Source organism: Patiria miniata, unplaced genomic scaffold (assembly GCF_015706575.1).
Source record: "Patiria miniata isolate m_02_andy unplaced genomic scaffold, ASM1570657v1 HiC_scaffold_20, whole genome shotgun sequence".
In the NCBI taxonomy this organism is placed as follows: Eukaryota; Metazoa; Echinodermata; class Asteroidea; order Valvatida; family Asterinidae; genus Patiria; species Patiria miniata.
Window position 1 is genome coordinate 15,430,701 of NW_024037059.1, and position 25,104 is coordinate 15,455,804.

The 25,104-nt window shown below is 40.7% G+C and overlaps 1 protein-coding gene across 2 annotated transcripts; it reads right to left on the reverse strand.

Moving 5' to 3' along the window:
- Positions 1 to 7,691: 7,691 nt before the first annotated feature.
- Positions 7,692 to 25,102, reverse strand: LOC119727538. 2 transcript variants are annotated; one of them, XM_038199447.1, is made up of 6 exons: positions 24,920 to 25,102; positions 23,460 to 23,595; positions 20,152 to 20,243; positions 19,267 to 19,719; positions 16,485 to 16,573; positions 7,692 to 10,066 (listed from the first exon to the last, which is right to left on the reverse strand). In XM_038199447.1, exons 1-6 carry the CDS (start codon positions 24,995 to 24,997, stop codon positions 8,167 to 8,169), a joined length of 2,748 nt encoding a protein of 915 aa, XP_038055375.1. In that variant the 5' UTR covers positions 24,998 to 25,102; the 3' UTR covers positions 7,692 to 8,166. The 2 variants fall into 2 exon arrangements, with proteins under 2 accessions (XP_038055375.1, XP_038055376.1); XM_038199448.1 differs by lacking the exons at positions 23,460 to 23,595; positions 24,920 to 25,102 and adding an exon at positions 20,758 to 20,849.
- Between the last annotated feature and the right edge of the window lie 2 nt (positions 25,103 to 25,104).

A 25,104-nucleotide genomic window follows, 5' to 3' on the forward strand; every position in this document is an offset into this window, starting at 1 on the left:
TGAAAGTTCACCACACGTGACTAATATCAAAGCCTTACCTCAACCAGAACCAACTAATTTGCGGCTTATTTCAGCCCAATTAGATGTCTTAATGTAATAATATTCTTTCAGCTCCTATCATACGGAAATTTTCAAAAGGTAAAGCATTAAGAAGTTCTTCAAGAAACCAATATGGACTGAATTAGCAACAAGATAGTTGAACACCAAACAAAAATATTAAAGAAAAAAACGGCAGTATTAATTCTACCATCAAGTTCATAATTAAATTCTTCTTTGATAAAATTAAACTATACTGACGATCAGATGTAACTCTAACGCCCTTGCAAATTGTCGGTATTTTAATACCAAATTTACGACAATAGTATGAGGGGGTACACGCGCGAGACGCGGGGCGACCGTCCGCTCTGCAGCTGCTCGCCTTGCCGACACTCCAGTTTCCGGGCCGTTGCCTGCCTTTTCCCCCTTCTTTCCTCTGTCAAGGTCTCCATGCCTCAAGTACCCCTGGCATACATGCTGACGGCTGCACGTGTTCGGGCAACATCGCATGTGGAGTACCAATAGCCTCATAACATGAATGTTCGACATAATTGACGACTATTATTATGTGCAATGTTTAAACATGATCTTGCACCGCTACCGTATTAGGAACATTGACAACATGGGCTGTATTTATGACATACGGAGCAGCTGAGAAAACAAAATGCAAAAAATGGTTTGGGTGCGATTCTAAATGCATCTCGACTTGATGCATCCACGATCAGTCACCAGAACAATTTTTACAGGTCAGGAAAACAAATTACAATGTGTAGTGGGTTCATTATTATAGGCCTTTGTATTAGGATCTCAAAAACAACATTTCTCTCCCACACAGTAAAGTTTTATTGGGAGGGGATGCAACTTTCCGAATCCCTCTTGTGCTCCCATCCCATCCCATCAAGTTTCCTTCTTCTTCAAAAAGCCCTCTATACCATCTAATATGTCCCACTCGAGGCTGCCAAACTCTTCAGACGCCTAGTGTTCAATTAATCTACACATCCAAAGATTAAAAGAGATTAAATGCTCCGGCCATCATCATTGCATACATCCTTTGCGAGGTTGGATGTCTTCAACCATAAGACATATCTGCCAAGGCGATCGATGGGCAGACACTGTGCAGAGTTTAACGATCCATCTTTGGGTTAAAGGCCCACAACAATGTCGCATCGATCTCCTCTCTGGAAGATGCGCTCTGGAAATTCGGCGGGATAATTTCGCAGTCCTCCGCATACAAACGACTAACAGGTTTTGCAGGGTTTTTTTTGGGGGGGGGGGGCAACGTAGAGATACACCAGCACCTGACTGTCAACTACAGGGAATAAGACGTATAGTCAGAAATATATATAAATTGTGACGAAATGTAGAAAATTAAGATAAAAAGCATTAACTTCTAGCCCAGTTGGCAGTAAAGGTCTGCAATTGTCTGCAATACATGTACAATGTACATGTGTTTACAATGCATGTATATGGCAGTGCGTTTGGGGTATATTTGTTCTCATCTCACGATGCGAAGCCAGCTTTACAACCATAAGTCATCGCTCTGAGCACGCAGGCACTGATCTTTTTATGCAACTTTCCCAGATTGTTCATGGGGATTTGAACGGTGTACTGGTCAGGATGATCATAATCACCGGCTCGGTTATCAGTCGATCGCAACCCAACCCCGGCCCCGAACAAGGCACCTCCTGAATTTTTAACGCGCCTTCTAAATACCCCCGGAGCACTCCCTGTGTAGTCTTTTATGGATTTGCCTGGGCTTGCGGACTATAGATCATACACGCTGTACGCCATACAAGTGACAAGGGATTGGAAAACCCGGATTTCAGTCATAAAATATTTAAGCAAATGGGCGAACGAATGATGATCAAAGTATCGAGAGTTGTGGTTGGACAGGATTTAGCTGCCTGTCCCATGTGACAAGCCGTGTCTTGGGTAGGAACCTCCGTACACACGCAAGGTCGTTGCAATAGCATATTAATTTGGAATAAAATGGCTGTCTCATTATTACTGAGTATTTTTACGGGATATCTAACGTGTCTTATCAGCAAAGTTGAGGCCTCGCAGAACAGTGAAACTTTTCGATTAAAAATACGTTTTACGTTAATGGCTGATGGGGCAAATACGCAAAATCGATCATTTTCAAAACGCAAATCCATCATGTTCACAAAATTCATGGCAGGTTATCGATTGGTATCGTAATTTTTTGTGGTAAGGCCTCCACTTTTCCGAGCCCGCACAACTCTCTATTTTACTATTGTCTTGGCCACGTTTTATCCCTAATTTCTCCATAAAACAAATCTCACAAGCATGTTATGAGTGGCTTTACACGGTAGTTGAAAACGCGCAAAATCTCAACTACTCAAGTACTTCTCCTCTGATGATCCAAAGGGTTTTTATGGACAGTCTACGGGTAAAAGCTAGCTCCCAGTATTTCGATATGATGTGAGAGGGTAAATGCACTTTGCGACGCCACCAAGCTTGCGTTAACCTATACTATACAATGTTTACCGAGTACATATTATCGAGGTGCTATCCTCAAGAAGAAAAGGAATAGGCCCTATCTGACTTAAGTCTGAGGATGTCATACGCGCTCAATTGTTGCCAGAGAGTGTTATCTTTTCGCAATGGGAAAAGCGGCTGGTGCCATAATTGCGGGGTTAGACTTTTTTGAAGGTTATACACCCCTTCTGCAATTTCAGTGCTTATTTTCTTCTTTCAAAATTTGGAATCTATCACAGACAAACAATACTATTTACAGATTGAGTTTTATATCTTTTGGCAGTTTTTTTCCCGTTGTGTCATCAAGTTCGGCACCCCACTAGCACCAACGATTGACTGCAGGTCTTGGAACTGAATCGTGACAACATTTTTGGCTGAAAGAAAAGTAACCTGGTCATTTTTCCCCCAACTACTGGTCTTACCCCAAACCCAATATAGTTCACCGTCTTTATACCACTATGGATCAGACGGCGTGGACTCATGAAGCCATCGCGCGGAACGGACGGCTGCCATCGACCCCGCCCCACACGCCTGGACATCACCACCCCGTCTGTCCCAACAGACACCGGAATAGACTTTTAATGATACCCCTGGCCTTCCTTCTCATACAGCTATCGCCATCAATTTTTAATTCTGACAGCTCGGCCACCAGTCGGTGGACTAAAGGGCCAAGTCCCCGTGAGCTAAGTCGTTATTTTTTCCGAGGAAGGAAGCCTTTTTTCTCTATGGACACCGGTGCGCCAGGCCGTAGATAACCGAGCCGGCTCTCCCTCTTCGCCCGAGCTCCGAGTCGATTTTGACGGGTCGTTTGTGACATTCATGAGTCCGCTGAGACTTTGGATTAGAGAGCTAAGCATATAAGCAAGTACAGGCCAACGTCTGTCGGTGTAAGGTTACCAACAATGCTCCCACCAGGCGCGCGCAGGGAGCTTTGAAGCCGAGGCCGCGGCGCTTCAGTCGGTATGGCCTTTTCCAATCCGCTGGTCCTGGTAAAAACGGGATCGGATTCCGAACCGCCGGCATTGGTGCACACGACGTACGCGTGTCACCACGGACTGTCCGCTATGCAGGCGTCGCCACGACCCGCGCCCAGTGGTGATTGATACTACACTTCGGTAAATTAGATGCATTTACGGCATTCGGGGGTGAGTGCCTCCAATGTCCGCTCTGAAGTGCAATAAGAGCAACCATCATCATGTCATCATGGTAATGAAGTCTAGAAGCAAAGACACTCGATTTTCCAACCAGGCTAAAATCATTAATATGCAGGGAGACATTGCTCTGAATTAAAAGTCAGGCAATTTGTACATCTACATGCACATCATTGTAAACACTGTTTTGCAGGTAGGCCTACTAGGTCCCACAATTAATACGAAAAACGTTCCGCATTGAGAGACGTACTATGACGAGATTCAAATTCCCCAACCTTTGCTGCATGGGATAAGCCAACCTCGATTGTGATTTTCCCACGAGAAATATGAAGTTAATTTATAAGATATTTTTGTGACATTTTTAAATTTCGGTCACATTTAGTTTTCAATATTTTAAAAGAAATATACGGGACTTAATATATTGCTTTTTTCTATTGAGTGTTACTAGATAAAATTGCGCCCTTTATAGCAAAATACATCTAACAAAACAACCATCATATTGTTTACGAATAACACTCAACTATTTATGCAGAACTCCAGGCCTTTTCTTTTAGACAACCTGTTCAACCTTAAGGTGGGGTTTCGTGAGATCAAAGGACAACAACTTCGACCAATGTGCTGTCGAGTTAATTTCATGTTGGAATCCAGCATCTATACCCCTGGCTTTGTCAAGTATAATATGGGGCAACAAATAGATAATTCTCTATCCCAAATACAGGCCTATCCGAATATTGAATTTTGATCTTGAGTAAGATATGCGATAATAGAATGTGTCTTGGGGTGCTTCACCAGAGATGGTAAATCCATCCTCTTTACAACGCAGATTGTAAGCTCATGTCTGCCGAGATAATAACCTGCAATCCGAGAGGATATTTCTTATTTCTGCTTGCTAGGAAGGATGGTAATCTTACATGATGCTTTTCCAAAAGTGGCTTACACGTTAATCACGTCATTTTAATGGAAAGAGAATCGCGAGTTGCCGCCGGTCGAACATCGCAAAAGCGATTCAAGCGAGCGGACAGCAGCGCAGCGCTCGCCCGTGATCTCACCGCGGAGATTTGAGCTGGGACCGCTACAGGATCCGCACAACCCCGGAGGTCGTACCGTCGCACGATGGGGATTACCTGCCAATAGCTCTGAACACAAATTGTCCATTTTCGCTACAATTTCCTGTGTATTTGGGGAGTATTAGGCTTCATCCCTTGTACCAAAATGGGCCGGTATATTGTTTTTGGTCCGCTCAGCAAGGCCCGCTGGCTGCTCATCACGTAGTGGGATGAGTTGTACCGGGTACTGAGCCGTTTCACCCCACAGCACTTCGGCGGCACAGTCAGCTCTGCCCCTCGCTTTGTCGTTGCAATTCAATCAGCATTATACTGTAAAATGTTGATCATCAGGATTTGCATATCTGCAACACAAGCCGGAATATTTCCTTTCAAAACAAACCTAATTCGGCACAAATAAACAGAAAAGTTAAAAAGACAGTCACTGGAATGTTTTTGTTATTGTAATCCATTTTAAATTTTTAGATGAGCAAGGAATGAAAGGAAACGTCTCGGACAAGGATTCAGTGATGCTGGAAATCGGCAGAAAATCAACACTTATACATGAAGAAATAAAACAACTGAAGATCAAGTAAAGGACAGAAGCGTGTGCTAAACCTGAGCACAGTTTCTCTTTGTGGTTCATCCGAGAATATAAGATTGGATTGTAACTTCGAACCGTTATAAAGCACGTGTAGAGACAGGAGACAGACATGACTGTATATAGGTAGAATATCAACATTATCATGAGTTGCATGGTTGACTTACTGAACAAACACACTAATTCATTATCCGATTAGGCCTATAGTGTTAGGTTGTCTGACTAACTACTATGTTTGGGGTGATCCATGTTGTGTCGGGCTGTAGTTTATCATTCACCGAGTTTTCTTTCCACAAATCAACGCCTAAAAGAGGCTTGCCACATCAGGCAAAGCCAGACTATATGCTTCACTGATTTTCTTTCTTTCCTTTTTAATGGAACAATTTGCAATATAAGGCCAGATGGCTACTTCAAAGTGTGAACTAGATTACGAGGACCAAGAGTCACTTGTCGTTATAACTTTAAAAAAATAAAATCAAACTTTGTTTCCAAAGTCAGTGCCTTTCAATGAAAAACAATCACCACCAGACACACATTGAACATCCAAATACACTGGCGTTCGCTTCTTTCTCTACTGCAATATATTTTTACTCCTACCCCAGAAAAAAAGTTTCCCTGAAATTTTCCAATTGCGAAATAAGGACACACCCCTTTGTGACACGCCCCCTCCTGACGTCCAATGTCGGCTGCGTCCCACCGCCGTTCCCCGACGGCCACACGGGCTACCCGCTCAATCCAACCGTCTCGGCTCCACCGTATACAACCCCCGTGAAATCCCCGGGCGCGACGCCGGGCGAAATCCACAGGACTAAGATCACGATAGCCAGCTCGGGATGGTGTGAACAATTACCAAGTTGTAATTAAACCATCCATCAGTGTCAGTCTGGCCAAGTCTCGGGATGAATCCCAGATCAGGCCGGGGAATTGGTGGTGGAGTCTTTTTGGGGACGGCCCGTAATTGGCTGGAAGTCGGTCCGATTTTCCCCTTGTGCGTATTAAACTTGGGCCAAGCTCGTCGAGTTAATATTATTGTAAGAGTCGCTGTAAAAATGATCAGTGATTCTCTGGTATTTTGATACAAACTGAGTTGGTTGGCATTTTAGCCATGTAAATCACGGTCTCACATAAGACAAACGGTTTTTCATTATGGCTCCGATAAGAAAGCCATAACAACTGAGCAAGTTGTCAATTATGGGTTTCCCATAAGAACTAGAAAATTTCAAGCGAACCCCAAACCCAATCAAACATCCCCTCCTTATAAATGACAGTGTTCAAAAAATGAAGATGTATAATGCCTTGCCCTTTAGAACCCCCCCCCCCCTCACAACCAAGCATGCTTCCCATGCACCCCCCCCCCATACCCTCAAGCAAAAAAGTGCGTCCGGTTGCCCCTTGCCCCCCTCCCGGGCTCAGTTTTTAATGGAAAGCGAAATGCACTTTTTGTGATTACAAATTCACCGGGTGCCTCCTCCAAAAAATGAGCCCCCCCCCCCCTCCCCCTGCAAATTGGACCCCCGGCTATATGCCACTGCCAAAAACTTATTTAGTAAACCATGTGTACGATACATCAGCAGACCATGGCAGATCTTTCACACCCTAGCAATGTCAAGTTGGAAAAAGTAAAGTTTAACGATATTTTCCTTGTGTATTGGAGGTTGTTCAAAACCTTAGCCCACGCAAATCAATCCCATAGTCGTCAAAGTAAGCCATCCGGTGCTCGAAAAAAAGAGACAAAAAACCCAAGAGTGAGGCGGCCAAAGACCACCGGAAATTTGGTTCTGATCCACTTGCGAATTGGAAGCAAGTCCCTAGAGAGTTGCTAGTTGGACGCTATACTGGCGGGCGAAGCTCCGTGATGCTGACGGCGCGGCTCTCCACTACTTCTCCCGTCTTGATAAGGTCGACTGCGCACCATGTACCACCACTATTTCCTACACCCAGGTCACGCGTGTAATTTAATGGAATGAAAATGAGGCACGAGGTGCAGGCGCGCGCTAGCGCACCTGCCACGCGGGCCGACTGCGGCCTGCCCCTCCGCGGCTTCCCCTCGCCCCCTCTCTGTCCTTCCATAATTGATTGCGCGTTTACGACGTTTTAATCGAGAACTGATACGACCGGGATTACCCCTGAACGCACATGGCACATGGCAGGCCTATTCAGTTTCACTATCAGACTGTAACGGGCTTTGCTGGAGAAGCCCCAAACCACAAAATTATTCCTCATTCAAAATAAAATTAGAAAAACACTCAAGTAATTAGTTTGCATTTAAAAAGTGCAATTAACTATACCAAAACATTTGATTACAGTCAAAGAGGAGATAAGGAAGATTACATAAAGTACAATTCAAGTAAAAAAGACCAATTGACAGCTTATACATTCGAAATTTTATTGCTGACTTCTTTTTGTTTTCAAAAGGATGAATAAAATTAATATGATGGGCGACCACAAACTAGCAGACACTTTCCTCTTCAAAAATTGCTGTTCTATCAAAACATTTAAGAAAATTGCATATGTTTACCAACTGCAATGTCGACAATGTAGAAATTAACCACACTTATTTCTTGAGCTTTTTATGATTTAGTATTTGAAAGCCTCTGAAATAAACAACCAACCAATCACAAATGAAAGTTTACATACCGGGAGGGATATATGCCCCAACTCTCATCTCATAGAGTAACACAACTTTTAGTAATTCAGCAAAGAGAGTATTAACTGAACACTATGCAAAACTTATGTTAAACCAAACTTAAACAGTAGGTTTTAACAGCAGTTAATTGTACCTTACGTTGATACTTCAGATAAGAATCAGGATTTTTCAGGAGCATTTCATTTCATTTCAGAAGGTAGGTGATTTACTCATGGTGTAGTCATCATCATCATCATCAGAATCTTGTTCTAATCTGATTCTCTTGTGATTATCTTTCCCTGTGTCTCCCCCTCCATTATCCAAGCCTTGGAAAAAGAAAAATGCTTTAGTTTCCGACTCACTTGCAGCAAGCAAAGGATTGCCACGTCTACCTGGTCTGCCTACAACAGAACCAACTCTGGCCCCCACATCATCGTTCACAGAATCAAAGGTTCCCCAATCATTATCTCCATCAGACCTTAATCTGTTTGATTCTTTGAGACGGCTTTTACCAGCTTTGGATCCACTGGGATCTGTGTTATGTCTGAGTCTCATTAGCTGTGGTCTGATGGTTGGTTCAAAGCGATTTACCAATGAGGACGATTCTTCTGAGGCAGCAATGGTTGAAGACTCGGGTAACACTGGACGCCTAGTACCTCTTGGAGGCAACAATATGGATCTGGAAGCTGCATTAGAAGACATGGAACTGTGTCTGGAATAACTACCCAACTGAGAGGCCTGACCAACTCCGTCAGCGGATAGTGGAGCAGCACCACTCATGTAGGTGTCTGCTTCCTGAGGCTTGGATGATGTGGATCTCTGTGTGATTCTATAGTCTGGATGATTCTTAGACCATGTGACCCTTGTATTTCCTGAATCGAAATCCATCTTCATATCCTGTGATTTGAGATGAAGGCTCTTACAATAAGCTGTGCCTGTTGGTTGATCACTATTCCCCTTGTTCAGAGCAGGTGTGATTGGTGCGAAGTAGCATGTGTCTTTGTTGATAAGATCACTGTTCTTGGAAGGCACAAAGGACTTGAATCCCTTGAAACCCTTGATGTTAGTTTTAGTTACGGCATTGGAACACCCTGCTTCTCCCTCCTGATGGCTGAGCCGTTTCTGTTTCACCCTCTTCTCCGCTTCTTTCATGAGCTTGGCACAATCCGAGATCTCAGAAGTCAGTGTAAAGTCCAGATCAGAGAAGGTAACATTCTGATCCAGAGGTCCTACATCAACCATGTTGCCCTCCAGCAGCAGACCATGGGTGTCAGCTTTTTCAAGTGAGAATTGCAATGCTGCGATTTCGGGAGAGTCCTGTCCAAAGTCAAGTTGACGGTGGCAGGACGGGGAGATTTTAAACTTCGATTCAAGACTCTCATCAGGAGCTGACGGTCGCAGAGATCTGTTAGCAGAATCCAAGGTCAGTTTTCCCATAGCTGTGGATGGGGTGCTTCTAACTGGGCTAGGCTCGTCCAGATCTGAATCGTCATCACTGCCAAGAAGCTCTTTGTCATTTTTCCTTGAACCCTCGCCAACAGCTCCAGATCCAGGCTTGGGACGTACAAGCACACGACTTGCCTCTTTGTTCCCGCTTAAACTCTTACGGCCATCCTTGGAGAGTCTCCCCGAGTGTGAATTTGCACTGGCGCTTTTCTTGGTGGATGTAAATCGGTATCGATCCGAATTGTGTACCCTGATTCCATCAAATGGCAAGAGTCTTGATCCACTGGAAGATGTGCCCACATCCTCATCTGCAAGAGGTCTCGGATAAGTCAAACATCCACCCGATGATGCAGGGGGAACAAACTTACTAGTATCATCCAGACTGTTATCCATACTCCTGAAAGTAAGATCAGTCTCAGATGGTTCTGAAGCAGCACTTTGAGCTCTTCCAGTTGAAGTTGTCAAAGTTCTTGCGGTAGATTCCTTCCCATGACAGGGTCTCTTCCGAGGAAGGGAACCAAACAGAGACTTGTAGTTTCCCAATTCGGTCTCCAGCTCTTCGATGTAGGTGTCGCTTCTCTCCAAGGCACTCTTGAGCTGGCTGACTTCACGTCGACAGGAATCAAGTTTGGACTGCTGGGCCATGGATGTATACTTCTCATACCTGGATTGGACAAAAAATAACGACAATATAATCATTGATTTAAGTGTTGAAATTACTTCCAGGTCCAGAAGCAGATGATTGATCAAAATACTGTTACAAATCCAAATGGAAATTGGATAATATAATCTCAACATTGAGGGGCAATAGGTCTGTTTTTATGAGTGCCTTTTTTTTTAAGTTCCCTTCATTTTGTAATCATGAATCTATCCTGGCAGTAATTTTACAATTAACTGTATCATTCCAATTATTTCTAAGTCGTTATCTTTGAATGCATTGAGTACATGTATGTCAACAATTTCAAGAAAATCCAAAAGGTGCCATTCAATGAATTTAAGGATGATCCAATTACTAATAAGTTACAACTATTTTGTTTCTGCATTATTCTCATTACTTTTGACATTCTACCCTTCTTGTGGAGAAAACAAAAATTCAAAAGTTTTGCTGTTCTGGTTACAACAAGGTTACAACAACACCATCAGATCAAGGGTAACATGGAATAACACAAGTAGGATGTTGTCATTGTTCTGTCCATTATGAGCCTGAATGGACAGGAATGTTCCCAACAAATTAACGGTCTCATCCATGAGACAGCCTTTCCGTTCTCACCACAAGACTTAACACTAACAGTCACCCAATGAATAGGATTGCTTAATTCTTTTAGAAATACGAAACAGTTAAATACAGGATGGGTACTCAGAACATCAATATTACTGTTTGATCTCATGTAGGAATTTCTTAGGATCTACTGATGATCAAGTGATCCCCACACAGTGATCCTATTTATTGATTACATGGATTAGAAGGGCTTAGTGTGTAGAGTAACAAAGGGGGCTTTTGACGGCTTATAGTGTAATCCAACAAAGGAATCCATCGATTCTTGGGCAGAATTCATAGGTAAAGTATTGGGGCAGTTGTCCTGCACAGTGTAGCGAGTATAAACAGTCATGAAATTTTCATTCGTTGTCTTTTTGAACTGCAGCAAAATATCGTGCATAATGCAGAAGTTCTGTTGTCTGCATGGGAGGGGAAAGATGACATTAGAGACTTTCTGCAGTTGTCAAACACTGTCTTAGCTGAGATTTTTTCGTGGGCATGCATATTCAAGTTGGACTAGCCACACGTACATCATTTATTCATTATGATCTTTCCTCAATGTACATGTACCGTAATTGTAATATAGTTGTAGTGGCAGATAGTGTACAGGTGCCTAATAATGCAGGCTGTTGTAAAAAGCATGGCCACAATGTCTTTTAAGACGGCATTTATTTAATCAATAGTTTTGTTCAGAAAAGTATCACACACACACACTAGTCAGAATAGCGCCCTCTTGGGCCCAGTTCATCAGATTAGTTGGACATAAAAAACTATATGTACATTATGCACTTACATCAATTGCAGGATAAACTAAAGACTCCCCAAAAATGGAAAGTGTTCAAAAGTACACAATTCCTCACGTCGTGTAACCCTTCGAAAACTGAAATTCAAATGCTGTTTCATACTACTCCAATCCTCCCTGAAGCTGAGTTTTCAAGGGACATTTTAAAAGTGGAAACAGCCTGCTTTAAATTAGGAACTCAAATGAGACCAACCTGGGAGAGCCAAGATTTCCTGTATGGAAATAATGTTCTGCAAGCGTAATATACTAAAACAAGAAAAGCCTGTTCTGGTATGAGACACATTAAAAAAAATCCTGTGTTCTATCCAGAAATTTGAAAAGTTATTGATTAAAATAGAGGAAGATTTAAGCCTTTGAGATGTTTAAGAGCAATATTCAATTTCTAGATAATGTTTTTTTCTTCCTTTGAGGTTTTATGAACATCCTCCATTTCAATGCCAAATTTTATGGCTAAAGAAACAAAATCTATGATTAGAGGACAAGGAAGAAGTACAAGAAAAGTCTGGTTCTTTTTCTGAATTTCTTTTCAAAATTGAACCTTAAAAAGGCAAATTATACAAAAAGGTAAACTCCATTCTAAACATTTCTTTCCACACAATACTAATGTCAACCAACCACATTTTGTGGAAGTACTATTGCCAGAGGCCATGCTGTACATACTTGGTATGTACTTATTATTCTGCACACACGTCTACAGCATATTTTACTGTCACCTGTAAGTTATTTTTAAGACTACCATTCTTATTATTTCTTATTTCTTCCCCCCGTTTAGACATTGATAAAGTGGCAGAGCCATCTTGCCAACATCTCCCACTGATCCCGGCTCCTTTTCCTCTCTCTGATGTGCCGCCGCGACACTTGTTGTCTCATGAATTTTTGAATGGCTCCCTCAACTCATCTTTAAAGATGGGGATTCTGGAATTAAGTGTCGGGAGAAATCCACCGTGGATTCTTCACAGCCCATCTGTGCAAGTATCCTCTCAGGATTACACATGAAGGGGAGGGGGGGGGGGGAGAGAGAGAAAAACAACTTAACAGCTTTCAAACTTCTCTGGCACAACAGAAGCAACTGCTTCTGTTTCTCCTTATTCACTGTAATTCCATGAATTGAAATGAAAAAAAAATAAAACATATATTTTTGTTATAATTTCAGCAATCTCAACAGAGGAAGAGTTGCAGTTTTCTTCAAAAGAAATGTCCGCGGGAAACATATAGACCTTGGAAATGTTCTTCATGAGTTTAATAACGGTAAGTGTCAAAAACAAGTTTGATTATTATATTTGGACAGAAAAAGCCAGTTTTGGCTTATAAATGCAAGATCAGGACCTATATAGATTACAACTGTAAGTTGGAATAGCCTCAATGAGTCATGATTTACGTTTATCAGCAGAATAGGACAAATCGCTTGATGGAATTCTAAAATAATGTAGAAAATGGCGTTGGGATATTGACCTTTCATGTACCATGAAATGAGCTGTTTTCCGCGGTTACTACCACTATAAGAAATCCCTTGACACCAACTTTCAGTGCCTTGCTTTCAGACTGTTCAAAACTAGTGGACAGGTTTGAAATATAAATGGCCAGCAGGCAAATCAGGCGCAGGCGTGTGATCAGAGCAGATCAAGACCACGAGACAGGTACACTGCAAAATTTATACAAACTTGACGTTTGGCACATTGCGACCAGCAATATGCCACATGTGTTTAAAATATGGATGCCTGTTGTTCCGACACCGCAGCTCAGTGAAAACAGATGACCACGAAAGGAGGTGTGAACCAGTGTGCCCGCTGACGATTAAAATTTCATCAAATCGGGTACTGCACTGTAGATCAAGTTGGCAGTCACACCTCGCCAAATCAAGAACACTTTGGATCTGGATACTGATACTGTTTCAAAAGCTATCTGCCGATTTGATACTGGGTCAATTTAAAAAGTAGGCCTGATTTTATTTTTTTTCATATGGGGCTAATTTTTGATATGCTAGATAGAACAAATGTGTGATGCCAACTCCAAACTCTGAGGGAGAATAAGGCAGTATATGAAGTGGTCTCTGAATTCAGGGGAATGATAAGAAATAATCAGATAAAACAGATCTTCCCTTTGTCCTGAAAATACTCATTTTTCAAACTGTGTTTCTCTGTTCAGAAAACTGGCATCTTTACCATGTTTACAGGAGTATTTCAATGAAAATCAACTGAATGACAAGAAACTATCATGTATGTTGGGCCCCCAATTTGTTCGTTTTTGGGGTTTGGGTTTTTTTGTGGTTGTTGTTGTTTTTAGGGGAGAGTCGCGAAAAAGTCATCTTTTATTAAATTATTAACCAATGACTCTTGAATTTAAAAAACAACTAAAAATTTTAAAAAGTCATATTAAACGTTTACTTGAAGAACATGTACCTAATTTACAGGTGTCTAGTATAACACATTCACCAATTAAAAACAATAAGCCAATAATGAATGAGTCATTCCATAAGGTAAATAAAAACATCGGGTGTTTGCATCACATAGATGCACGCTCTATAGCGTACTTTTCGACTTATTCAGAATCAATGATTCCGGTGTACCCAGCAGCTGTCTGCCGTTCACCAATTTCTCACATTGGCGGGCGACCTTGGCCGGTGTTCCTCCGGTATTAAATCCCCATCAAATGGCTAAGTGATCTCATTGTATGCTGGGCACCACTGATAATTGTTTCACAGCATTGAGGTCTCTCTGCGCCCACAGCTGTATCCGTCTTAATTGTGGGGATGGATCGGTGTGGCGCGATCAAACGATGTATAGATGCACACCGCACACTGATCGAGAAGTCAAACTTATAGCTTATTGTGGCTTTTCACTGTTTTCACAAATTAGGCAAAGTACTTGAAGGCGGTATTCAAATTAAAGTAGTTTACACCGCCTCGCTAATTAGTCTTGGGAAATTTTGAGTGATTTTAACACAATGAAGTTTAATTGCACACCTACATAATGAGTTTTAAAAGCGCAACTGACTTTTAAAATAAAGCCATCGTTTTGCTGCTTTCCATTTGAACTGGCAAAGGTGATGTATTACTGACAGATAATGTATACTATCACAATATAATATTGCATTAAAAACAGGTATTTTCTGCGTCCTTTGACTACCGCATATTTACACTATGAAAAATTCAAAAGGTAACCCAGCCCACTTTCATTCCACAAGCGAAAAGTGAAAAGTCAATTTAGTCTGCTAAATGTTGATTATCAATGTTAACTAATTAATGGACTTGGTCTTATTGATTTCTGGGTTTACATGTACGTTCAGGGTTTGCCACCAAACATGGCTACCCAATGAAGCATGCGCTGATTATTGAAACAAGCAGCAACTGCTGTATCTCCCATGGGGTTTTTGTGACAAAAGAAATTGATGAAATTTGCCAAAGATTGTTTACATTAATCTAGTGCATGAACAGACATACAGTTGCATGTAGCTGCTTAAAAGGGAATTGAAGGAAGGGTCTGCTCCTCATTAAAAAAAAAAAAGCATCAGTTTAAATAAAACAAAGGGGTTAAAAATAAAATTCTTTCTTGTTATTTTTTTCCACTAACAGAAAAGCTAGAATTAAAAAAAAAAAAAACCCAAATGGCAGGATCAATTTTTGAATGAAGTTTTGCCTGTAGCACTTTCAAAAAGCTAGGATATGAAAGCCCAATCAATGAGCTTTCTTTTAGTACAAGAATGAATGTACTTTTCAAGTTATGGAATTTTGAACACAAACACCGTTTTAAAGTTCTGTCCACCGATCACAAAAAAGGTAAGCGTTCTTTTGTAAAACGAAAACAATTCACATGCATCCCTATGAAAATTGTTTTCGTTTCGCTGAAAGAACACTTCCTTTTTTGTGATCCGTGGACAGAACTTTAGAATGGTGTGTGTGCTCAAAATTCCGTAACTTAAAAAGTACATGAGCGATTTGAATGATTCTTGTACTAAAAGATAGCTTAATAACTGGGCTTTCATATCCTAGATTTTGAAAGTGCTACAGGCAAAACGTCATTCACAAATTGGTCCTGCCATTTAGGTTTCGGTTTTTTTATTCACCCGGTAAATGTAGGTTTCGGTTTTTTTTATTCACCCGGTACATGTACCTCACTGCATGCACTGACATGGAGTTTGTTCATTGTCCTAGTTCCATAAAAAGTACAAATAGAGATGAATAATTAAGTTGCACTCCTAGTTTTGTTCTGTCGCAAACTTTCATCTTCCCTGCCTTGAATACCTGCCCCTAATTTCTGTGGTCGTTTGCTCCCAAAACTAAATAATAAATTGGGACGATCAATACCAAAACTTTGCTGTGGCCTCGCTTCCGCTGCGCATCCCCAGTTTGGTGTTCAGCGATTACCATGGAGACGCCCTTTCATTTATTCATTAGTCCCCCTGCCTTGCTGAGTGGTATGAAATTTTAAACATCAGCCTTTGTGTTTTCCGCCCATTGTTCCTTGGCTCATCAAATAATAAAATGACTAGCTATCTCGTGTCTAGGAGGAGATAATGGCATTGTTAAAATTTTAAAACCCACTGTTTACTGTCAATCAGATATGAATATTTCAGGTATCATCGGCCCATCAATGCGGCGCTACCTTTCCAAAAGGAGCGGCGCCATTCACGGCGGCAGCTTTTAAAAATTCAGCACTGCTATCAGCTACCCCCTTTTGTTAATTGGCTTGTTCAGCAGGTGCGCACAAACATGTTTACACAATACAGGGATCACTGACTGGTCCTGTGCTACATGTGTATATGGATCCATTTCACAATAGAAGCTTTGGAGGGTAACTCACGTCACTTTTCGTTTTTTGACAAGTGAGATCAGACAAAAGCACACTACCAGGGGGGCTGCGGGGGGGGGGGGGGGGGGGGTGGCTGGTTCAGTGCTAGGGTGAAGGGTTTCAGGATGGAAACCACAACCACAACCACTCTGCCTTCCTTCAAGACAAATCTGTTACCCTACATAATATTGTTGAAATTACACCAGTTTGTATCATAAGAAGCATGGTTACTTACTTGCGTGGTGAACGAGTGGCAGCAGCCTGTTTCAATCGACCATTCTCAGTTAACAACGCCCGGTTATCAGTACTCAGCTTGATATTTTTCTGCAAAATGCAATCAGTAGAATAGAAAAATAAATGCTCAAATTTCACACTTCTTAAAATTGTACTTAATTTCATAAGGGGCAGCCATTTTCCAAATTTTCTTTCTGTAATCTCCTATCTTAATTGATGAATCTTGTTTCCTTAAAAAGAGAGCTTTTGTTGTTGAACAAAAACTTTGCTGCATCCTAACTTAAAATAAAACTTGTGTATACTATGAAAATGTTGGCTGCATTAGCAAAATGTTGAACTGAAAACATTTTTCTTGTGCTTGAAACTGTATACATGTCACTATTTTGTTGCTTGCACACACCATTTTCAGACGAGATGGGATAATGAAAATTATCAAAACTCAAATCACTATTTTCCAGTCTTTCCTTTGTACTACTAATGACATTGTACTTTAATGATGAAAGCATTTGTCACATAAATTGCCAATTGCCATAATGATGGGGGGGGGGAGACTGTTGGATCGACAGAATGAAAGCGTACCAACAATAACAAAACAAACAATTTATTTTTTTTGGTTTGAAATGCTTTGTTTGGTACTTCCTGTCCTTGCCAACACGGGGATTAATTTCCACTCATTACGCACATTTAATTCACGCTTTTGTAATGAAATGTATGAATCCAAATTAATGGCGAAGTCATTGTTGAAATGGAAACTGGGTCCAGCGTCCGGTCATTAGAATTTCTCTGGGGACATACATGTATCCCTGCAGTACGCCTGTTGTACCAACGGGAAAAAAATGAACTCGAGTCTTTCGACAATTAGCAGAATCAGCCAATTCATCAATTCGGTTCCAGTTACTGCTCACATTCACAGATATGACAACGCTATGCATCACAGAGGTTGTGTCGGGGGGCAGGGGATGTCGGAATCAATAATTAATTCCTAATTAATTTGTCGTATCACCTGATTCATAACATAAATGAAGGGGATTAGTCTGTTCCTGCGACTGACTGTTCCTGGGAATGATTGCACATCATCACAGTGCTTGTGTTTCAGTGCAAGTTTTTTTCTTCCCTTTTTGACCTTTTTGTTCATGAAATGATCGAGTCAGATCAAACAAGTTGGACTGCTTGTAGTTTACAGCATACAGTTAAGTCTCACAGTAAAGTTTTAAAAAAATATGTTCAAACTGAATTGCTGATTTTCTCAATACTTAATGAGTGATCTGGTGAGACACTGAACAAAGGTGCAAAGTTAACAAAAAACATGCCTGTGAATATAAGTACCGGTACTCCTATTTTATGTTATTGACAAAGCTCCCAATAATACTGATCTCAGCTATGTATCAACAGAAATAACCCCCTGCCTTCTCCTCCCCTACCCCCTTTCACTGCAACAAGTATTAATGCGCAAAGAGAAAATTGTCCATAAAACTTAATTGAATTGAGTGATTTGCAGTGCACCTTGTACACATGGGTGTGATTTCATATAGATCGTGCATACTGTATGACATTCTACTTTAGAAAAAAAAAGCAATATCTTCACTTAAAATTTAAATGCCAAGTGCCCTACCTACATTGTACAAGTAGATGTAAGGTGCATCCGTGTGCATACATGTATAAAGTACAAATGTAGCTATACATGTTTACCGTAGATAAACATTATGTACACAAATAGCATGAACATGGTAACTGCATTTATAACTAATTGTACATGTTGTAAATTATTTGAATTTGTCTAAAAAATGCCACTTGTCAACTTCACGGTCAACCCTCCGTATCTCATCCTGCAATTTTTCACTTACACACGGCACTGCACAAACACAACTTCATTTCGAACTTGTGGAAGACTTGTAGCTACTGTTATGTAAATTAAGTCTCATTAAATGAATGAAGTGAATGCCATAAATGTAGCCTGCTCAGCACAGTATGGCATGGTTATCATGATTGCAAAATAATGGCTCACTAATGAGATTAGAAAATCCATCATTTGTCATCTCCCTGCAATGCAACATTCTCCCTAAAAAAAAACCCTCAATTACCGACTGACATCAAAGTTAAAGAAAAACAAACCCTCAGTAACATGATAAATGGACTGGGATTACGGTGCGTGCGTTCAACTTGAAGCAGCACGGATCCATTGTTGGACCAACATGTCATGCATGAAGCACAAGATTATTATTCTTCAAAATCTCATTGTCTACAGGCCCAAGCGCATGTGTAGCGACCTCCAACTTCAATGAGTTTATAACTGCGATTGGCACATGTATGATATAGCCTTGACCATGTTGACATTTAAAGAACAGTTGGTATTCAGCGGTTATCTGAAAACGTGCCACACAAGCTTGCAAAAAATGTGCCTATCCACCGTTATATTTGTTAGGCAGTTGGCAATACGAGGCATATCTCAAATGCAAAACAACTTGTACAGTTCAAACATTTTTACACTGTCTATTGTGATGTTTGAGGGGTGTATGTATATGGCACCTGAGGCAAATCTTCTGGATAAAGAAATGTTCACAGGATTGTAACACAAAAATACAAGCAAGAAAAGGCAAAATACCCATAGTGATTGTACACTTCCAGGTTAATGATCTTTTTGTTTGGTTTTCTTTGTATTAAAAGCACTTGGATCTTGTTCAAAGGGTTATAAGTAGTACCCGCATTATCATTATTATTACTGAATGAAAAGTGTGAAGTGCACGTTATGGTGAATGCTGGCTTCTTAAACTATCTTAAATTACCTCTTTCAGTTTGTCCATATCCTGCTTGATTTTCTCGTACGTCAGCGTAGCTTGTTTCAACTTTGACCTGAGTGCAGACAGGACTTCGCCGTTGTCCGACCCGTCCTCGCGTGACGATGACTCCAAGCCGTTGATCCAATCCTGTTGGCTTGATGAGGAGGGCCTGCCATGCCGGTCCCGTTTCATTCCCGGTGACAAAGACGTTGGCTCGTCCCATTTCCCTTTGCCCTTCAGCTTAGAGGCAGAGGGTGAGGATCTGGGAGAGGGCAGACTAGAATCCCTCCACACTTTGGTCTTGGAGTTTGGGGAGCTGACAGGTGCCGCACCTGTTGAGTTGGAGGCTTTCTCCGACCTGGATGCAAGATATTTCTTGGTGTCGGCAAGCTGCTCTTGTAGTTGGCTGTTGGAGTTCTTGAGGTTTTCGTTTTCCTGCTGGAGTCGTTTGATTTCATTCTGTAAAAGAGAAGACAAATCTGTAACTTCACAAACTGGTTTGCTAGATCTTGTGTCCTCTTGGAAATGTTTCAAAGGTTCTTCACTCATAATTTCAGAGCATTTTGCTGAAAGATTTGGTCACTGAGATGTAGAAACATCTTCAATTCTAAAAAATGAAAAACAATTCCCAATCAAGTCCCAAAATTGCAAACTCTATAGACGCACGTACCTACACTCGGTGTGCACAGGAGTCCATTCCACAAAAAAAAAACAATAAGAGGGCCTCAGAAAAACTACAACAAAATGTAAAATATGCATTATTTGTCTTAATACCACCTGAAAAAATGAAATGGAATTTGTTCCACAAAGATTAAAATGGAGCCAGAATACATTTATTTACAACAGAACATTGATGATGAAGAGAAAAGAGAAAAGGCAATTTGTAAGTACCTCACAATCTTGGTAGAGGATGTCGAATCTTGCTCTGCGGAGAGCAGGACTGGACATGTAGGAATCATTCTCATTCTCCTGATTTTGTCCTCCTGTGGCCCAAAACAAAAAATGAGAAATTTGATTTGAAATCTGAAAATTTCACAATTTGTCATTCGTACTTTCATTTTGATAGGACTGAATTCCCAGCATCAGACACTGCACATCGTAGAAAGGAAGGACTCCATGTGTATCATGTGTAGCACATCAGTAGTTGCAAAACATAAGTTTTGCTGACGGACACTTAAAATGATGTCATTCCATTCATGTACATCCATGCGTGGGTGACCTCCTCTCCTGCAAAGACATCTTGTGCACATTCATCATGTTCAGTACAAAATTGGTTGCGCATGCTCTATGACACTGGCATTCAAACGAACCAGCGTCGAACCAGCGTCGAACCAGCGGATTCATACGATTGTAGTGATGCAGTTGAAGAAAAGCAAAAAAAGCAAAAAAAAAACCAGATATTAAGAAGTAAAGTGAAGTTGCACAGTTAATTGTACTTCAGGCTCACACTCAACACATCTGATTGAACAAGTTGTAATTGATGCCACAGAAACATACACGGAAACTTGCAGCATTTCAAGTTTTTTTGCATTGCTGTCCACTCCAGATACACTAAACACCACAGGTGTAGGACAACATGGGAGGATTCGGTTCACAAAGTCGCATTCTGTGAATTTATGATGAACAACTTCCTTACTCCACTGAAAATAATTAGCTCTTGACACAGTAATATATCCAGAAAATGCGGAGGTCGTGATCCTATTAAATCCAATGTGCAACAACTTGGCATCCATGTCAAAACTGTCCTAGAAATCATAAGGGAAGTATTACACCATGCAAAACTGTGAGGTTACAACAGTTGCATAATCAGAGAAATAAGCTCTTGATTTCCGTAATTCCAAAAAGGTGCAACTCACTCTGCAATATCACTTGCAAGAACTGACTCAACAACCAAAGCACGCTCAGTTATAAACGCACTACTCAAAACCATACGGCTTATAACAAAGTCAGCAAAAGCCATAAATCTTGCAAGATTGCGCCCAAACGGCTATGAAAAGCTAGCGGGAAAACATTTATACATTAATGAAGGGAACGAATAAAAAAATCTACCGTATTGATCTTGGGTGTGTTAATGATTTACAAGGCCCTGGTGTTTATTTTTTAACTCTGGTACTTCAAGGAAGCCCAGCTCAAATATTTATCATACATTGCTATGAGGGGGGAAAACGCCAGGATTGGCACCTAATACATTTATGAGAATGCGTACTTTACACAACGATCTTGCTTTGTCTCTGCTAGAAATGCTCCTGAATCATTGAAACTTTTATTGTCAAGAATAATGGCTAGTACTTCCAGACACTGGCCATTCACGTGAATTATTTGAGACTCGCTTAAGCGAACAAATCATAAATCATGGATGACGGGGTATAAAGCGACTATTCATCAAAAGCTGTGTAGCTTCCTTGGGTATTACTAAGCTGCATGTACAAGAAAAGGTAGTGTCCATCTCTGCAGAGTTACACATGTACACGTAACAGTCAGCGTTCTGTCAATGGTATGCATTTTTTATCAAGGCAAAATTTGAACAATCCTCTTAAGTGCACAGTGACAGGATAATAAGTGAGTTCCAGGGCTTATCTGCAATATTAATGATTTCTGCAGTTGATTTTTGAAAGGGGAGAACAGGAGTGTGCGTATCTTGTCAGCGAAGTTGTAAGTTAAGGATCATTGACTGTGTGTGTACAGCGAAGCACTTGAATTAGTGCACTCAAAAGATAACCTTCAGACTAATATCCAGTATGGTAAATGGGCCGTAGCTGATTTGTGAAAGTCAACTAATAGGCTACCGTCTTGCAGTCATTGACAACTGGACAAACAAACGGAACACATTCCCAAAAGACAAGTCCTTTACAACCAAACCTTAATTCTCTAATATCTAAGATTTGTATTTATCAATGCCCCAACGGGCATTCAAAAACCCAGGCTTTCCTTGTGATTTTCCGAGGGAGGGGGGGGGGGGGGAACACGCTATTACCTATCTTTTTTTTACAATGTTCACAAATAAAAGTCATAATTTGATTTTGATATAATACTCGGGCCCCTTTTCTTCTGTGTGTCAAATTTAAAAGCATTTATTTTCTAATCAACTTAATAGTGCCTCTTCATATTGCATGCACCATAAAACAGCTCCCTTTGACGAGAAGATGCCGATAATTGGCCATAAACTCCCTCCATAATGTCATAAATAGTTTGACCACTTAAGGAGATGGAGATTGGGGGAGGGGGTTAGGACACACAGCAGGGTTAATCACAACAGCGAGACCCTGACTGGAAAGCTGGTGAGCGTGCCCAGCACACCTGACCTTGAGATAATTGTCAGGATGCTGAAGTAATGAATTCTCTCTCATGAAAATGAGATTAGGATGAATATTTCAGCGAGGTGGTGACGCTGTGCGCCACTGGGGCGTGCGTGTTCTCTTAATGGATAATAATTAGTGGCACTTTCTTTTACTTGATTGGTATAGGAAACCTTTTGTTATAGTGTCAAGTAGAATGTCAACAATAGAGATACATGTACTCTCAAAAACACAAGCATATTTTCTCCAAGCAATCAAAAATCAAGAAAAGTAGTAAAAATCTAGGAGGGGGGAGGGGTTTGAAACCACCCTCTACAGTCACTTTTCATGATAAATGTACTTTCAGCACCTTTTACAACAATGTTAGAAGGTAGCGATGTGGATTGTCCTCTAATGGCCATTATGGCCACCAATACAAAGCTGGAGCCCCAAATAATTCTGATTTACCCATTTTCAAATAATTTACTATTCGATTATTTGAAACTGCACCTGACCGAATATTAGAATATTCGTAACTCTCCTATCAAGTTTACACACGCCAGCTGAAGCTGCCTTCCTCATTGGCAATGATTGGTCATAAGTTGCATACAAAGCACGCCGGTTAAAATTTGCATGCGAAATAGATATTATGGGCCGCTGGAGTATTATGTAACTGTCAAGGGACTTTACCCATTTAAAAGAATGGCACCAATAAATAGGCGTCGACAAAAAAGTTACCGTCAACAAAAATTGGCATCTGACAATAAAAAAAACGCAACTTTACGAGTAAAATAACACTCACAATTTTTGAATATTTAAACCGGCAAAAAGCCATTTGAATGTTCTGTTGGTGATCGCTACAAGTATCTTGTAGAATTATCAGATGAACTTTATTTAGATTCCGATCAAATTACAAATACCCACCAATGATCTGTTTGCATGGGTTGTCGGGCGTGATGGGTACACGGCATGTTGGGCACTGCTGGTTATGCTGTAACCACACTTCAATGCAGGCATTGCAGAACACGTGGTGATTGGGACACACGATCGGCTGCTTCACCTAATCAGTAGGGGATTTTAAGACAAAAAAGACAGGATTAGTTTCTACCATATAATATTATAACCATGGGGCTTCTACGAAAAAGAATGTATCTATAGTTCACTTGAAAAATCAATCACAAGAGTTCTGCCATTTTTGAAATGCTTATTTTTTTAAGGGGGGCATATCAAATGATCACAACTGTTTGTATGTATAAAAGAATTGGGATAATAATTTCTTGTTGGAGTGTAGACCCCTGAACACTATATACATAGCCACGGTTTGTTTATATTCTCTGGACTTTCGACGTCTTCGAAATCCCGGTTGGAGACCTACCACTTACAAGCACTGTATGTTCAGTACTTATTTCATGTGCTTATAAAAATAAGAGTTTATCCAAGAACTTCCAGTGGCATAGGATCTGTCATTCCAAAGAAATTTGAGGGAAAAATGGAGCCCATTCGAACGTCTACTGTAGAAATTTTTCGAAAGTCCAGAGATACATGAGCGGAGCGTGGCTATGTATAGCCACGTTCCTTGGGTCTAGTTGGAGTGTTGTTTTGAAGCGGGATATCAACCATCAATGTTTTAAAATGTTTATTTTGAGAGAATTTGAAACAAATCAATTTTTTTTTTTAATTAATCTTTCATTAGCACAACTACTGAATTAGTACTATGTACTAAGGGTGTATTATGTTAGGCCCGATTGGTCGATCCTGTTGTTCGATGGGTCGATTCTTTCGGATATCTCTGACTTTGCTTCCCTTTTTAAAAAAATCCTCCACAGCCGTGAATTAGAAAGAAAAAAAGTGTTCAACTGGTGGGCGATCGACCGATAGTGTCATGATTGATATTAATTAGGGCAACGCGATCGACCAATCGCGCACATCGCCTGCTCACGCACGCCAAACATATTGCAATATCTATTCTATTGCAACTAGCAGTAGCAACCCCACAAATACGAGATAGTGGACATTTTTTAAATAACGCAAAGATAATGTATACAATCATGAAAAAGGCAAGTGATTTCTCATCAGGAGTGATGAAAGAGTAAACAATGAACACAAAGAACATAAACTTTAAAGAACACTTTGTATGGTATTTATTTTGTTTTCCTACTGATCTTTCGGCCGACAGAATTGAAAAACGCGCGTTACGTGAGGCAGTGTATGTCCAGTACAATCGTGGGAATTCAGCATTCAAGCTCACTGTAAACAAACTACAACCGGTACATTTTGACACAATAATAGCTGAAATACTAAGGCAAAATCATACGCATCCGCGATAAAAGTAGAATGAAAATGTTCTTTGCTTTATAAAATATCTATATTGTAATTTCGATTACCTTTCCAAGGCATATTTGACATGAAATTGGCAAAGTAAACGATATCGACATTCGCTTTCCAGACGAATTTTCCGCCATCTTGACTGACCGTTTAACTGTTAATGTAGTAACGATTAATCCGCCATTGATGACAACTTCCTCCTTGTTTTATCTTTCAAAGATAGTGGAGATATTCTTCACACAAT

Excerpts from the sequence above, each read along its gene's own strand:
- LOC119727538 (XM_038199447.1), bottom strand. The coding sequence starts at position 24,997 with ATGGCGGAAAATTCGTCTGGAAAGCGAATGTCGATATCGTTTACTTTG. Across the intron at positions 20,244-23,459 it reads CCCATGCAAACAGATCATTG|GAGGACAAAATCAGGAGAAT; the intron begins GTGGGTATTTGT and ends TTTGGGCCACAG. Across the intron at positions 19,720-20,151 it reads TCCTCTACCAAGATTGTGAG|AATGAAATCAAACGACTCCA; the intron begins GTACTTACAAAT and ends TCTCTTTTACAG.